At 34.3% G+C, this 14,751-nt stretch overlaps 1 protein-coding gene across 1 annotated transcript in view; it reads right to left on the reverse strand.

Annotated features, from left to right (window-relative positions):
- Nucleotides 1-14,751, reverse strand: part of LOC112043303 (ATP-binding cassette sub-family C member 4) — a 44,510-nt gene that overhangs the window by 12,761 nt on the left and 16,998 nt on the right. Inside the window, exons 7-10 of the mRNA XM_024078638.2 lie at nt 11,024-11,150; nt 7,411-7,584; nt 6,793-6,968; nt 469-633 (exon numbers count right to left, since the gene is read on the reverse strand). Of these exons, the coding sequence (XP_023934406.1) occupies nt 469-633; nt 6,793-6,968; nt 7,411-7,584; nt 11,024-11,150 (642 nt within the window). The remainder of the gene's footprint in view (nt 1-468; nt 634-6,792; nt 6,969-7,410; nt 7,585-11,023; nt 11,151-14,751) is intronic.

The raw sequence follows: 14,751 nt of genomic DNA on the forward strand, positions 1-14,751 counted from the left end.
GCCGAAGCGAACGCTAGTTCGGGATATTATTGCCAGTAATGTAAGCAACTCGAATACGTCAAGTCGATGCAAAACTGAAAATACTTTACTGCATCTCTGAAGGACCTAGTTTTTCAGATTTACTGATAGTACTTAAAATAACAGTTAACGCCGCGTTGCAACGACTTGCGGTACGGACGGCTTCAGTGCATTCGAGCTGTCCACATCCAGTTCACCCTACACACATCGTTCACAAGTGCGTAACTCCACTCAAGATCATTCTCTGCCATTCTAGGGTTTTATTTTGGTTACAGTTTGATTTCTTAATAAGTTGTCCTGACAAGAGTTGTGAATCATAACCTTTGTTCGACATTAGTTTTCTTACATGTGTAATCACTTTTGAGTCCTATAATATAGTGCATATTTAGGCATATTCTTTATCATGTATATTGCTCAACACAGAAACGAACTTTAATTTAGAATACATACCCTCTTATATTTTTCCGGGTCATAAGGTATGCCGAATAATATGTTTTCTCGAACGGTGCTCGGGAAAAGCCACGCCTCTTGGCAGGCGTAAGACATCTCTCCGTACACAGAAACACTGCCAGTCGCTGCTGGCAATTCCTTGAGCAGCAGTTGTAAAATGGATGACTAAAAAAATACATATCCCATTAATACTTCTTTCTTTTTAATACTTATCTGAAATCCGTGATAGCCCAGTGGATATGACATCTGCCTCCGATTCCGGCGGGCGTAAGTTCGAATCCGAACGGGGCATGCACAGCTTTTCAGTTAAGTGCATTTTAAGAAATTAAATATCACGTGTCTCAAACGGTGAAATAAAAACATCGTGAGGAAACCTGCATACCTGAGAATTTTCTTAATTATCTACTTGTGTGAAGTCTGTCAATCTGCATTGGACCAGCGTGGTGGACTATTGGCCTAACACCTCTCATTCTGACTGGAGACTCGTGTTCAGCAGTAAGCCGAATATGGGTTGACAATTTGAAAACCGACACCACAATCATTTCGGTATCAATTATTATTTACAAGATAAAGATTAAATAACTAACAGCCAAAATGATTTGTCACTGTAGTCGTATCGTGAATTACTTGCATCCTTTTTGTCAGTTTTTATTGGATCATGATTGAATGGATGTCGCACGTAAATATTCCTACAAAAATGACGATCAAATATTTAGATAACGAAAATTGGTTTGATTGGAAATACATTAATTTTCTTGCTTACTTATAAGGGTAAGGTATAAAGATATCTGTCTGTCTGCCAATTCCAAGTTCATATTAGCAACCATATCAATACATTTTCACCTTTACACGAGTAAAGGTATTATCAAGTTGAAATAAACACAAAAGAAAACAGGAAGGAATCTTGTAGCGAGTATACAAAAAAATCCAAAAACAAATTTATTCGTATTAATGGACAGGCGTTTCGTTAGAGCAATGTCCAAATCTTTCATACTTGAGTAATTCTGCTTAATTATTTCCAGTTCAGAACTCTGATACGCGAGTACAACTTACACTTACACGACTTACACTTGAATTTGTAATTTATTTTCCTGTATTTTCTTTTTAGCTTGTATCAGAACCAGACAGACGAGAACGTCTGAAAGATACTAGTATTTTATGCGCATTATTTACGTGCCGTATCGTCGATCTGATATACAATTAAGATTTAAAGAGAAAATAAAATGAAATTCTAGGTCACGGAATTTCCTACACAGACCAAGTTGAAAATTAACATTTTTATAACATGAACGCGAGTTGGGGATGAATCGACTTTATATGTACAATGCGTACACTTTTAAACTAGGACGGAGATATATTTTACATACTGATTGATTTCAGGTATATCCATAAACATTGCCGATACCGAAATGAAATTTATACTATTTCTTCCTGATGCAGATTTAAGAATCCTATAAAAAATCCTAAAAAAATAACTAAGCGACTGGATACACCGAAAAGACTAGTAGATCTTCCAAAAACCAATATATATAAAATATATATTTTCTAGTTTTCTGCAACTTTTAATCTGTTTATTAGAATATTTTTCATATAAATTTTCCTACCAAGGTACTTGTATTGAAAAAATCTTTTTGAAATTAGGTCCTATGTACTAATATAGATAAGGGTGGAAGGCACTTCGTAGATGCATAAACGCAATGCATACCGTGAGGATTCATTACATACCTGTAGGTACTGGAGGAGGAAGTTTCTATTTTGTACATTTTCCCCTATAGTGCCTACTGCCTACCTAGTTAAAAACCTTGTGCACGCCACTGATAGATACGTTAGTTTAGAACCTACGTAGGTACTATAGATAATTATGTTAACTACGTTTTCATAATATGATGTATGACTATTTGAATTAGTAAATTGTTATTTACTAATTTAAATAGTCATACATCTATGCATAGAAGTGTTGTGGAATAATTCATAGTTCTGGTGTGTTCCAGATATTTTAAATTACAATTTATGCTAAGGGTATTGCAAACTCACACCAAATTAGATTTAAGTTTGTTTTGCGTTTACTCACGTCCGAGTTAATACGCTGCCCAACGAATATGTTATGTAAAAGTTTTATATTACTGCTTTTGACTTTGACCGCGAATTTAAATATTAAATTTTTAATCGATTAAAAAAAAATTCAATTAAACCATAAACATACTTTTTGAATTTGAATATTAATAGACAGCCTGCCCAGTTTCATCCGCCTAGTTTCCATTACAACGCAACAGTAACACGGACCATAGGTAGTCCGTGTTACTGACTAATAATGTAGCTTTCCATTGGTTAAATTCCTAACCTTGAGCCTATTCGCTACAAACTAACAAAAATCCTTATTTTTAGAATACTAGTGTTAATTAGGCATTACTTTGCGGAAGGCCGTGATAGCCCAGTGGATATGACCTCTGCCTCCGATTCCGGAGGGTGTGGGTTCGAATCCGGTCCGGGGCATGCACCTACAACTTTTCAGTTGTATGCATTTTAAGAAATTAAATATCACGTGTCTCAATCGGTGAAGGAAAACATCGTGAGGAAACCTGCATACCAGAGAATTATTTTAATTCTCTGCGTGTGTGAAGTCTGCCAATCCGCATTGGGCCAGCGTGGTGGACTATTGGCCGTACCCCTCTCATTCTGAGAGGATACTCGAGCTCAGCAGTGAACCGAATATGGGTTGATGACGACTTTGGGGAAGTACATCTTCAACAATAAATAATAATAATTACTGATTGAACTCATGTATGTCTGTCCGCGATTGTTAAAGATACTTGATAGCTACTTTCCGCATCCACAGATGAAACCGTGAGACATGGCTAATAAAAATTGTAAAACAGTATATTTGTTATCCACTCCAGAGAGACACATTATATTTTTGTTTTATACTATCTGACGCCGCACGGTTTCACCCGCGTGGTGCCCGTTCCCGTAAGAATACGGGGATAATATATAGCCTATAACCTTTTGCAAATGGGCTATCTAACATTGAAAGAATTTTTTAAATCGGACCAGTAATTCCTAAGATTAGCGCGTTCAATCAAAAAAACCCTTCAGCTTTATAATATTAGTATAGAAAAATGAATCTTGTATTTGTTCTTAAATGCCAATCTCGAGCACAGTCTTACGGAGAGAAAAATTAAAAAAAAAAGTTAAAAACAAGACTTTTCTATTCTCCCATACAAACGATTCGTAATAATACATAAAAAGAGGGTCACTACCCTAAAATTTGTGCCAAATTTTAGGGTAGTGACTAGTGAAGAAGTGCACATGAATCAAAGCGAAGCTTGACCGGGTCCGCTAGTATCTTATACTTTCAAATATCAAAGACATAGCAGCTAGTTTTAAGTTAGGGAATAGCAAATGACCGTGTATTTCGAATGGCTGCGTATTTCAAAGGCTTTATTGACTAATTAAAGTTTGCTAACGCCATGTAAAATGGAGTCACTCGCTGTCGTGCTTTGTGCCAAATTTTCAAAGCTGTACGTTTATTAGTGAGATTCTACGCAAGCGAGCGCCCATTTGAGTAAAAGCCAATTACCGTACCTCGGGTATACCTACACCTATTTTCCAACACGAAATTATCTGTTATTTGGTTCGTTGCATTTTCGGGACGTTATTCAATCAGATTATTTGTATAGTAGGTACCTAATTGTACTAACATCATCATATTTATCCATCGTCATTTTTTAATTTTCGTGGCGTTTGCTATTGTAGAAAGAGAATCGACGTGCCACATGGCTACAGATCAAAGTTTGAGGTTAGTTGTTACACTTCGACGCTTCTGACAGCACATTTTTAGCCGTAGGTTCTATGTAATGTTTTAATAGTGATCGTTTGCGTTATCGACAATGAACGAATTTATTCACACTAAATCCGCCAATCTTTGTAGCAGCTAGTTAAACCCATCTCGCTGCTTCACAAATTCTCTTTTCTTTAGAGCAGTGAAGTGTATCTATATTCCAAAAGAACGCGACCTTATATATACTTGATTCATTAGATAGACAAAATAGGCTTATGATCATGATGATAGTGCACAGGTTTATGCGCCAACAACATAGGTGTATTGCCAAAATAGTGTAGCCAACAAACATTTAAGTTTAGTGTTTTATCCCAAAGATGCGTTAGCCTTTGACATTCAATCTCAATTCTCTATTCATTGAAGCGGACTTACTTGGAAAAGGAACAAGTTTATTCTACCCATATACGCATCTAATTTTCACACAGATGAAACCTTATAGCTCAGTTACACTTGCGCCTCGTACATCGTCTCGTACCTTGAAGCATCGAACACGAGCGCCGCAAGTGCCGAGACGAACAACGAACGCGCTGTTAAACATTGGCCTCGTACTTCGCCTCGCGGCTCGTCTCGCCGCTCACGCAAGAGTGTAAATGAGATATTAGGTTTTCAATAGCGTCTCATGTGCTTTGAATACATGCGTGTTTGTGAAGACTTCCTCTGTGACACCTTGGCTTGTACCAGGTGAGTAAGGTAACTAAAAGAAAGTTGGATATATATAACGCGACCACTCGAAGATGCTGCGACTGATTTGGATAATTTTATAGTTTTTTGTTTGATGATCCTGACATTATAGCAATGGGAGCACCATTGCCATAATGTCAGGATCTGATGATGGAGAAATCCAGGGTAACTTTCAAAAATTGTAGTGCGTTTGTTAATGTTTTCATTAAATATTTTAATGAATGTAATGAAGATCTAAAGTCGCTTTGATGATATAGCTGAAACACAGATGAGGGAACTCTTCAACAGTTTACAGTAGCTACCTGTAAAAGTCAAAAGTCACCCCTACGATTTTTAATGTTTCCCGATATCTCCAGGATCTCATCATCAGATCCTGATATTATGACAATGGGACCACCTCAGGAGTATACCCCATCGAAAAAAAAAGAATTACCGAAATTGGTCATGGCATCTTTGAGTTGACATGTACCATACATGTAAGACCCAGGTGTCAGAGCAAGTCTCTCCAAACACGCAGTATTCAAAGCATATGAGACGCTATTGAAAACCCAAGGTTTCATCTGTGTGACAATAAGATGTGTCAGATCGTTCTGGGATCTTACTCTAGTAGTACGTGTACCTCTGACCTTTCCAAATACTTGGCGGTACGTCTTTGTCGGTAGGGTAATAACTAGCCACGACTGAAGCCTATACAACCAGACCTGACTTAAGTCATTATATAGTAAATATGAAATCCTAAAAAAAAACCCGAACCATTTGGTAGTTGGTTAAGCGAATGTGCCAGAGAAGTCGTCGTGTATCTTAAAACCACATAACTCATTCATTAGAAGAGTGCAAAAACGTGTGATTCTAATGAAGAAGGCGGTACATTTGTTGGATAGAGACATAGAGAAGAGCGCTAGATTATACAGCTTCAATTATTTTTTTCCTTTGTCGACATCAGCGAAAAATTCTGACGTGTAATATAAAAATCTAGGGCAGCAGTTACAGTTGCCTGGAAGTATGTAGCTAGGTAGATGATAATTATTTCAGCTTTATGGGGTAACTTCAGTACTAATATCTGTTAGGGGAATAAATTCCTTATAAACTATCTACATGAAGCAGAATGTTTAATAGTCAACCATGTCTGTTTTACAATAGATACACGCGATCCGTAGCATACAAGTCATATATACTCGTACATGTCTGACTACGTCAAAAATAAAACTCTTTTTAAGATTTTAACTTTACCAATGTTTGACTAGCGTTAGCTTTTAGCGTTGTCTGTTCTGTGGTTTGACTAAATGCGGGACTGACTATAGCTGTGATACATGACGTGTCGGCTATAGTCAGCGTCAGCTTTAAATCTAGATTATGCCGATTGTTTTCGGGTAAAACTAAATCATAACTATGCTGGTATCATTCTGGCTAGAACTAGATCCAACCAAACTCTAACAGTGGCTATATTTAGCCCACTGAAAATTGCTTCAAAATGTTTGACCTTTGTATATTTTTTTCTATTGTTTGTTTAAACAGTAATTAAAATTAGGTACCTACTGATAATAATTATTGTTGTTAATAACATCTTATTTCTTATCAAATTGTGAATTATGTCTAAGTAATTGATTTTTATTTACATAAGATTAAAATGGGATTAAGATTACTATTTTTACGTCTATCTATTAATTGTACACGTGTATTTTTCAAAAAATAAATATTATTTTATATTTCTTCTTTCTAAGAAATCCTCAGTAGGATTGGAAAATTAGTAATATTACACTACATGACTGTACCTCACAGACCATGTAAATAGTATTGTTTCTCACCTTCCCAGATCCAACAGCACCAATAATAGCACAAAGTTTCCCTTGACGGATGCGTAGTGAAATATTCTTGAGTGCCAGAAAATTTGGATCGCCAGTCCAGCTAGCTGATACATCACGGATTTCCACTGCAGTATCATTAGATAGTGAAAGACTTCTGCGATATCTTCTTATTGAACCTATAGAGAAAATATTTTTTCATTAGAAAGACTGATTAGATAAATAATAATAATAATCTTACAATCGTTAGACGATAGTTGGTGTTTGGCACTAAATGGTATGGTTGCAGGTGATATCAGAGATACATGAAGCTCAGGGTTCAGTTAGACTACCGCAGAGCTGCATATTTTAGAACATGACGCTAGGTAGTGTAAAAAGGTGGTATTCTGATAAAGGCGTTAGGTATAAACGATGTATTTCCATTTAAAAACAATAGGCCTAAAATATTCGCCACAGGATCTAAGATTTCCATCGCAACGAAAGAGAGAGCGATATATTTGATCCGCCGCTATTGGTCGACAACATGGCTTTTTGTGTTCGTTTATTTCGCGCATGTTAAGCTTACAAGTGGGGTGTGTACTTGTTATTACCTGTACTCAATAAAGTAACTAATTGACTTACCGTTAGTGCTAATGGAGTTATTTTTATTAAATCCATTCGTAATGACACCTTCAGGCTTCATGTGGTAGGAAAGTGGCCGAATGGATTTCTTGGATTCCCTAAAGCTGCCCGTGACATTACGAAACAGTTGAGACTGTGGTGTTACAGATTTGTCAATGAAGTCTGCTCTGTCCTCTGTAAATTGAAAATAGAGAATTAGTAAAAGGGTATGAAAGTTTTTTGCGGTAATAAAAATATATAGATGGTTGCAACTCAGACCAATTATAGCCTGCCTCGCTAGACGTTACCCCTTTGTCAAAGATCAAGAATCAACGATTTAACGCGTTTGTAAAAACTGTTTCTATAAAATCGATATTTCAATGTTGTAATCATTTTCGTCGTGTAAAGAGCCCCCTAAAATGCCGGTTTGTGCACGTGGCGCAGTGGTGTGCGCGGTAGAATTACAAGACGGAGGTCCTGGGTTCGATCCCCGGCTGGGCTGACTGAGATTTTCTTAATTGGTCCAGGTCTGGCTGGTGGGAGGCTTCGGCCGTGGCTAGTTACCACCCTACCGACAAAGACGTACCGCCAAGCGATTTAGCGTTCCGGTACGATGTTGTGTAGAAATCGAAAGGGGTGTGGATTTTCATCCTCCTCCTAACAAGTTAGTCCGATTCCATCTTAGACTGCATCATCACTTACCATCAGGTGAGATTGTAGTTAAGGGCTAACTTGTAATGAAATAATAAAAAACTAAAAATGAAGTTACACTTCATTCTTACCTAACTATAAAGTTTGTAATGAAAAAATATCTAACAAAGAAGAATCTAACAGAACAGCAAAATATAGATCAAGTAATCGAATATTCTGTGTAACGAGTGTAAGCGATGTGATTGTTATGTTTTGTAAAAAATATACGTGTGTGTATTACAAATCAAATTTATAGTTGTGTGTAGTGTAATGACACAGATTAAATTTGTTGGTGTTGAATATTTTCGATAGCTTATCGCGTCCCCTACGTGTGGTAGCTCATTCGACTCGTAATATGATTTTTAAATCAATATTTAATATTGATTTAAAAATATTAAATTTTAATATTGATTTAAAAGTATTAAATTTTAATACATAAATGTCGCTTTAACAACGACAACGCGATCGCTTTTAGCGGCCGCGCTGAACCCTACATGAAACATTAAATAAAATATATTATCAATGGTGATAAGGTTTCACAAATTAATAGTTTTATTAGAAAATTTCCTCTACTTTAAGAATCTTATTGTAGAAATTCTATAACACCAAAAGTTTGGGAGTAATTTCCAATAATGTAGACCCCTATTTTTAAAAATCTTTATTTATTTATAACTTTGCATTTTTTTTATTGCGGGTCTGAAATTTTTGCACATTTTTCTAGAGGTCATCATTTTTATTCGCGGTATCAGTATTTAACAGTGTTTAGTATTTGTTCACTGGCATGGTAGTAAAGATTTAGCACAAGTGACGTCATATGTCACGAAAACAATGTCATGCCTAACAAACAGCAAGAATGTGACTATTGTGATAATACCTACTTAATATAGTTAATAATTATGTTTCGGTTTATCTAAGCCGATTAAATAGCGATATAGGTACATGATTCTTAACAGGGAATCCATTAAAATATCATCAAAATCTTATTAGTTAGATATTATAATTTTTAAAATTTAACTTAAATACTCTTTGCCCGATTATTTTATTATGATTATAATAATTTAATTCATAAATAAAACAAGTTTTAGTTGTTCCGTTAAAGTAATAAAACTTGATACACCTACACAATATTCATTACAACTTTTAGACTTTTAATTATATATACCTATTACTTTAGGTACCACCGTGTTGTTTAGAAAGCATGTATATCATATTAATAATGATAAATAATAATTAATTAATATATACGTAACCTGACCTTAGATGTAAAAAAAATTAAGTATTAACACTTCCTTAACAATTTTATGTCATTGATCATATCACAGCTACTCATGTCGCATTTATTATAGTAAAAAATACCAACAGAAAGCTTACTGCATACTGCATACCATAGCTGCATAGTTATGAATATTCAAACCTGCAATCAGGCCGACCTTGTTGCATGCACGAAGTGACTATAGTACATTTTGAACAAAACTTCTCTATCTAAATTCATTATAGGTCAAAAGCAATATCAACCTACTAAAAGTTATTTAAAGCCACACATTTAGACGTGGTGTATGATAGTAGGACATTATGATATAAGTGCGATAAGTTGAAAATTACAGCCGAGGCTATATTGCAGCTCGAGCCGAAGGCGAGTGCTATAGTAAGCAGAGGCTGTAATTATGTCGTACGACGATTTATAACACATTTGCGAGGAAGCACACTTTGAACACACTTTCTGAAAATGAATGATCGTTGCCTGTTTTCCATATGATGACATTTTGATACGCTTGTCATTTTTGCACAGATAGCGAAATGGGTGCGTTCTTGTATAATTAAAGTTAATTAATATTACTAATAAAGTAAATTAATATTTTTGTCTTTCTGATACAGATAAATGGTTGACATTTATTGTCAAAATTATTAAAACTAAAGAATTAAATGTTTTTTTTATATTTTATCTCACAAAGTTAATTTTATTCATAAAATGTTGACGACTTTTCTAACATAAAAACTCTTTGCCAAGAATTAAAAAAGTTGGTTTTTAGACGGATGATAAAGGTTTTATATTAAATTACGGCACATGTGCATTTTACTTTACGTTACGGAACATGTGCGTCGATACATTACGATATTGAAATTGGTGAAATAAGCGACACTTAACGAACAAATGTGTTATAATTATATTAATAGCATATGCTATTTGTAAAGTATGGTATAATTTATTGTACCGTGTCGCTCAGTTAATAGATATACTTAAACAAATAACGAATAGGTTAAATCTATAAAAAAAATACTAAGAAAAGATGTATATGTAAATATCAGAATTGTTTGACTAAGTACATTAGATTATGAATATTTATTGGTATAACAATGATATTATAGTACTACTGTATAAATTAAAAATAAAACATGCTGTTTTATTTGTCCATACTATCGAAGACCGTCTGCGGTGCTTAAAAAACAACTGCGCATAATTTTACTATAAGTATAGTCAGCTATGGATCGTCGAATTATCGATTAAGCCTGGTTGAGATGGAATCTAAAACCTATCTGTATAGAATGAAAGAAAAAAACTTAAAATTGGTCAACAGTTATACGCCCAACGTTTTACATAGACGAATTAAATGAAATGCCTTTTTTGACGCGACTACCAAATAGACGAATATTTCAAAATATATTTTAAAATCAAACGTTTCTATATAATCCGTAAACACGTAGGCCAAGCCAAATTAGTCCAAACACGATGGGTTAATAAAACTTTTTATAAGTTTCTATGGCCGCCTTATAGCTCTATCATTAGATCAGCTCATCGCACTGTCATCGAAAAATCTTTGCGAAAGACCTAATAATTTAAGTTCAGTAGAATGTAATTGGAGACGTTTTAATTCAGTTTTAAAGTTTGGCCCACAAAAGGGAAAATAATAAATAGAAGCTTGATGTATTTCAGTCAAATTCTCACCATATTCCAGGAAGTCTTGCACTCTTCGCAAGGACACGAAAAGCTCGATCGTGAAGGAAAGCACCAGCGGCAATATCAAAGTAATATTGATTTGCACCGCGCTCATGAATTGCTGTAGTGGATATATCTGCAAATTTATTTAAACATTAAGTTTAATAGGTATCTTATTTTACAACTATCAAATATTTTTATACTGTGTGGAATGAATATCATCATTAGCAACCTATATTCGTCTCACTGTTGAGCACTAGCCTCGTCTCAGAATGAGAGGGGTTAGGCTAATAGTCCACCACGCTGGCCCAATGCGGATTGGTAGACATCATTCGAGAAAAATAAGACTTGAGAAAATTACACACCTGGAGAAAATTAAGAAAATTCTCAGTAACTAACTGATACATCAAAATTATTAAAAGCTTTTATCTACTCTTTAGTATTTAAAACAAAATTATGAGCTTAGTGGAGCGTTTTTCTTCCGTTCATTAAGCTTATAAGTTTGCTTGACTCTACGTTCTCTCTCTATCACACATGCTTCACAAAGTGTGAGCATTATAATCATTAACAAATATTTTTTTCCATTACCATTTTTTTTGGTGGTGGTGGTGGTTTCATATAAATAGATAGATTATTTCGGATAGATAGATATTGTATTTGTAGCAAAAGATATCAGTTGAAGATCTCTACACCCATATATATACACCCTTACGGCCTTTCCTTTAATGTTGATCATTTAGAAATATCTTTAATTGATATTATATTTTCAAAGTTCTTGATTCATCTCTGTCTAATAAAATATTATTTAAAGTGTCTATTGAAGTTTCACCACCATCGGATAAGTGTCGGCTTGTTTATTAACAAGTTTTGTCTTTGTCATTCGGTAAAAGTAAAAAAATGACTAAAGTTACGGTTGCACACTTATCATCCAGGAAATTTACAAAACAGATTCTAAAAGTAGTATAACCATATTCTAGACATAACTATATTAAGTAGCTACTGGTAAACATACAGTGGTGGTAAACATAATTTCTGACGATGGCTAGAAACTGCAATAAAAAGTTGTTCCAACAATATTTGCTTTGTTAAGAATATTATGCGGCTAGGCAACGACCCGTTCTTGTAATTTATTTGTACTCTATCAAGATGACAATGTGACATTGCTTTGAGGTTATTTACTCCGCGATCATGTTATTGTGTTATTTATGAAAGCGAGATGAACAAGATATGCGTGTACATTGTACATGTTATGTTGAAAGATCAATCTCACCTTAAAGCTATATGATTATGAACACAATAAAATAATGAAGTATTTATTGTAGACTAACGACATGATTATATCTAATTGTACATGTGCAGTATATAATTTTATATATACTATCAGGTTAAGGCTACGTTCACACTGCAATGCCCTGCATGTGTTTGCGGTGTTCGATTTTAAACGTACAATCATCAGGGTGTGCAGACAGTAGGTTTTAACACGAATAGCCGCAGTTTTCACACAGAGTAGACGTGTACCAATGCAAACCGAATTTATATTACAGTTGGTTTTGTATATTTGACAAATCGAGTAGTACCTAATAAGTACTCATTTAACTGGTATAAGTATAAACAGTGCACGTTTTTTTGCATTATGAACAACGAGTGAATGCTTCTATATAAAACGTATATGTCCCTAGTAGCGGACGCCCGCGACTTCGTCCGCTCCTTAATCTGGCCCTATCGCAAAATCCGTTAACTAAAACTAAAAACTACCTCCCTGTCAAATTGTATTTTTATAGGTCATGCGAAACGTGCAGGAAAATACTGTGTGAACGTAACCTTCGAAACGTCTTTATCTAATAAACTGTATTTACCTATCCATATAAAAATACTTCGCCAGTCTTAATTAATTGAGCAATAACATATTATTCAAATCAATGTATAATTATTTATTATACACCATCTAACTTGAGTCTATAGTCTATATGTTGTATAGGATGTTGGGAATTTCGGTACAAGTCTCTCTCTGGCGCGGCCTGAGACATGGATTCGATTCGTGTGAATTCTACAACTTTTGATACTATTTGTAATAAAACTTAGGAATTATTGTTTTAATTTTTTTTACGTATTTCACTTATATAATTGTTAATCCTATCTAAAGACAAAGTCCTTCGTCGCATCTGTCTGTTCATGCAGTTTTTTAGGTACAGATTTAGATTTTGTGTGACTTTGACGATTTTGGTTGAAATATCATAATTTTTTTTGAGGTATCGAAATATCAAAGTCAGAACGATCAGAAGTTTCCACGCGGGCGAATTCGCGCTCATCTATTAGTTCAGTATTATGCATAATCAATCGGATTTAATTCAAACGTAGACACGGCAAACTAATGAAATTGCTGACTTAGTTTTATAAGGTCACACTATCAAGTAAAAGGGACATTTAAACCAACTGCAAGAGGTCTCATAATTGTTTTGTTTGATTGCTTTTTTTATTACTCGATTGCTATTGGGTTCGACTGGGTTATGTTTATATTTATCAGGAGAGGGTATTTTGAAGGACTTGGTTGGTCTGTCCTTCAATATAATACTGTAACCTAGTTGTTGCCAACCATCTCGTATAAATGTTGCCAAATATAAGCTTCAGACACCATTTATTATGATAAAAACGCGTAAAAATTCATGTTTGCAAAATATTAGTAATATTTAAATATGGCATTACGTTATTTGTAAACTTTTGATTTCGTACATCATCATCAAATACTTATACCTACATAAGATTAGATAAAAAAGTGATCTTAAACAAAATTACATGGTTGTTGATAAGATACACGAGAGAAAACTTCTTGACTGATAATAAGACTCAAAGATAGGTAAACATGCAAATTTTTACCTTGTATAACTACATAATTTTCGTATCTGTAGTTTGCCATACGTTGAATGTTGAACAGGACAGACATACATTGACTCAAAATCATAACTATTAAGGCACACACTGGACGAAAGTGAGAGAGAGCTTAAACTAAACAAACCGAGCTAGAACAAGTGCATTCTTTCTTCGTCTTTTCATGTAAACAAAAACCATCTATAAGTGTTAACGTGCTGCTTTATCTATCTATGATCTTCGATGTTCTCGACAAACCTGCGTTACTATGCTTCGAAATTGATCACCGAACATTGAAATACAGGATGCTGGGGAGTATTTCCCATAATTTTAAGGTGTTGGTTGACGAGACTATTTATAGGAACCGAACTGCATATTTTTAATAACTTAAAAAAAAATATGTTTTCATACAAATTCAAATAATTCCGACTATCAATGTAACACACGCCATTATCTATCGTTACATTTTAATCAATGACTAAGTTTGGGTACTTAATTAAGACACATTTTAAGATCTATTTACAAAATAAACATTATTTACTCCTAAAATATTCATTTAAGAACACATGTTACTTGAACATTTTGAGTTATTTTTTATTAAAGAATATAACCCTAAAGTTATGAGAAATACTCCCGAGCACCCTGTATAAGTACTTTATTACGATTTAAGATTTGATTTAATGCCTAGCCTGCGCTTACCATTATTATGAGTATGAAAAAGGAAACTAAAATGAAAATCATGTCAATCAATAGGTAAACAATTGATGCTAATACATACCTACATAATTTATCGCCATTTTAAACAGATAAATGTCGTATGGCAACAAATTTTAATAAATAAGTATTTAGTTAATTCGGTTACGGTTTCGGAA

This window comes from Bicyclus anynana, chromosome 4, assembly GCF_947172395.1.
Source record: "Bicyclus anynana chromosome 4, ilBicAnyn1.1, whole genome shotgun sequence".
In the NCBI taxonomy this organism is placed as follows: Eukaryota; Metazoa; Arthropoda; class Insecta; order Lepidoptera; family Nymphalidae; genus Bicyclus; species Bicyclus anynana.